This window comes from Morone saxatilis, unplaced genomic scaffold (assembly GCF_004916995.1).
Source record: "Morone saxatilis isolate NCDOM2014 unplaced genomic scaffold, NCSU_SB_2.0 Contig8, whole genome shotgun sequence".
Classification (NCBI taxonomy): Eukaryota; Metazoa; Chordata; class Actinopteri; family Moronidae; genus Morone; species Morone saxatilis.
Genome location: NW_023340257.1, coordinates 27,138,279 through 27,140,875, shown reverse-complemented (window position 1 = coordinate 27,140,875; position 2,597 = coordinate 27,138,279). Strand labels below are relative to the sequence as shown.

Genomic DNA, 2,597 nt, shown 5'->3' with positions numbered 1-2,597 from the left:
AAGTGAAAACAAAGCAGAAACCAAACAAAGAGAATGTGCTGCTGCTGCTGGCGGGGATGCAGCCGAATGAGGGAGAGACCAGAGCAAAGTTGAGACTGGGTTTTTATCCTTTTAGGAGCGCCTGAACCAGGTGCTCCAAATCCGTACTCTGCTGATGGTACCTTCAAGGACACATAGGAAAAACAATAACTGGTCAACCACATCAGCACATCAACACTAGACAGGGACCGTCACAGCGTTCTGATTGAAGACAAAAAGAAAACATTCAATCTAAAACAGCTGAGTTGATACAGTTGTTACTATTGGTTCAAGGCCAGTTCAAAGGTCGGCATGTGTGCATGTGTGTTTGTTTCATTCGAAACAGGCCAATGTCAACATACAGTAAAGTATATGTAAATAATGTTATTGTGGGAAAAACCACTCAACCACCACTTCAGAAACGGCTCAGCACAGAGTGTCAGTAAAAAAACAGCCGGTGCGCCTATGGAGACGCAGTGTGTGCAACCCGGGTGACCAGACAACATGCTGAGCTCTAGATGAGTAAACTCTAACTTCCTTCCAAAGACGTGATAACTGAGGTTACTTTATCCCACTACGCCCTGCTGCTAACCCTACCACTCTCACAGTCCAACAGCTAGCTAGCAGGCTATCAAACAGCATCAAAACAGCCTGTCTGGGTCATGACATTGACAAGCAACTCTATGCCCTGCACTTAAAAGTTGAAATTATTTAAACTTTTATGCATCTTAAAACTGCTAGAACACTGCAGTGCAACAGAGATGTGCAGGCCAGGCATGCTGTTCCACAGGAAAAAAACAGATTTACAGGCGTTGTGTTTCTAGTTGTGTGTCTCTGTCTGATCAGATGCTTAGACAACATGTGGAACAGTAACAGTGGTTGATAGTCTTTCTGATCATTAATGTTTTTCAATCATCAGAAAGTGAAACAAACTGTCTTGAATTAAACATCAGTATCAGAGCAGTATCAGATGATTCAAAGTGGAATCCAGTCTGTGTTTCTGGGACAGTGGATGAGACCAAACCAATCAACAACATGCCAAAATATTCTCATTTTAAAATAGTGCTTTTTCATCATAATAAAAGATTTTTAAATATAAAAACATCACTTACTGACTTTTTCTTTCACACACAGACAATCGTCACAGATTCTTTTTTAAATATAAAAGACATGTTTGACCGACAGATTCAGATTGTTTTTTTCACACAGAGAAGAGTTTATAAATTCTTTTTTCTTTTTACAGCTTTCTGCTACACGACTGTCAGACTTAAAAAACATCTGAATCTTTTTCAGTGGTCAGATAGAAAAATAATGACAGAAAGCTCTGCTACACCTGTATGGCCACCCCTGCCTGCGCTCTGATTGGACGGCAGGAGAATAGTGTGTGTGTGTGTGTGTTTTTCAAGTCAATTTTCAGATTTATCAATGTGTTTTATCTTTCTGCTGATTTTCTCAACATCTGGTTTTCTCAACATCTGGATCGAGACCCACTTGAGGTTGTTTCATGTGACATTAATAAAACTATTTATAAGATTTATTTGATTCATGATTACAAATAAATGTCATTGTTTAGTTGACAGTTTTATTAGTTGATAAAGAAAAAAATAATTTAACAATTAAATTAATTGCTAATTATAGAGAATATTTGAAACTGTATAAAATCATGTTGTTATATCTGGTAGTTATTGGGTTTCTTTTTTGCTTCTCTTTGACAAGAGTCTCTTTTTCTGTATGTGTTTCTCTGTGCTTTACTTTGAAAGTGTCAGTATTTTGTCTATAACCAGATACACACAACTAAATGAGGGTATATGCAATGATCAATCTCTTTAATTTATTCCTGATGTGTAAACGCTAACAGCTTTTGGTGCTAAAGAACATTACGTAAGTATAAGTAAGTAAGTAACTTTAATGACATTTTATTGACAGTAGTGAAGCGTCATCAGATACTGTCAATCAAAACAATGAGAGAAAACCAGCTAGAAGAAAATCTAGTTTTGGTAGAGGTGTCAGTGTTGTGGCTGTAGCCTGATGGCTGTATCATCATCATTATTATATTATTATCATCCTTCTCATTGTTTCTGTGTTGTAGTGTATTTCAGATGGCTGTGTCCCAGAACACCGTGGTCTGTCCAGTTGCGGTGGCAGTGGGTGGGGCAGAATATGGTGGCGGTTGCTTCCTCTTCCAGCTGGGCAGGATGGGCATACTGTCCTGTTTACAAAGATTCTTCTCAGGCCTCTGACGAGCTTTAATCTCTCGACACAAAATTCTTTTTTTCTCGATCATCTCCATCATGGTGGCATCTCCGCAGAGCCATGGCATCTGGAAACAGAAAACAGCTCGCCATTAAAATATCAAAAACATTTTATTCGATGGTCTCTTGTCATTGAATGGTCACTTAACTGTGTTTGTCACTCAATGGTCACTGTGTTTGTCACTCAATGGTCACTGTGTTTGTCACTCAATGGTCACTTACTGCGTTTGTCACTCAGTGGTCACTTACTGCGTTTGTCACTCAATGGTCACTTACTGTGTTTGTCACTCAATGGTCACTGCGTTTGTCAATGGTCACTTACTGCAT

General features: G+C 38.9%; 1 protein-coding gene across 1 annotated transcript in view; it reads right to left on the bottom strand.

The window, feature by feature from the left end:
• Positions 1-6: 6 nt before the first annotated feature.
• LOC118341418 overlaps positions 7-2,597 on the bottom strand; it is an 11,078-nt gene continuing 8,487 nt past the window's right edge. The window contains exon 6 of the mRNA XM_035679659.1: positions 7-2,338. Within this exon, the coding sequence (XP_035535552.1) occupies positions 2,114-2,338 (225 nt within the window). The 3' untranslated portion in view covers positions 7-2,113. The remainder of the gene's footprint in view (positions 2,339-2,597) is intronic.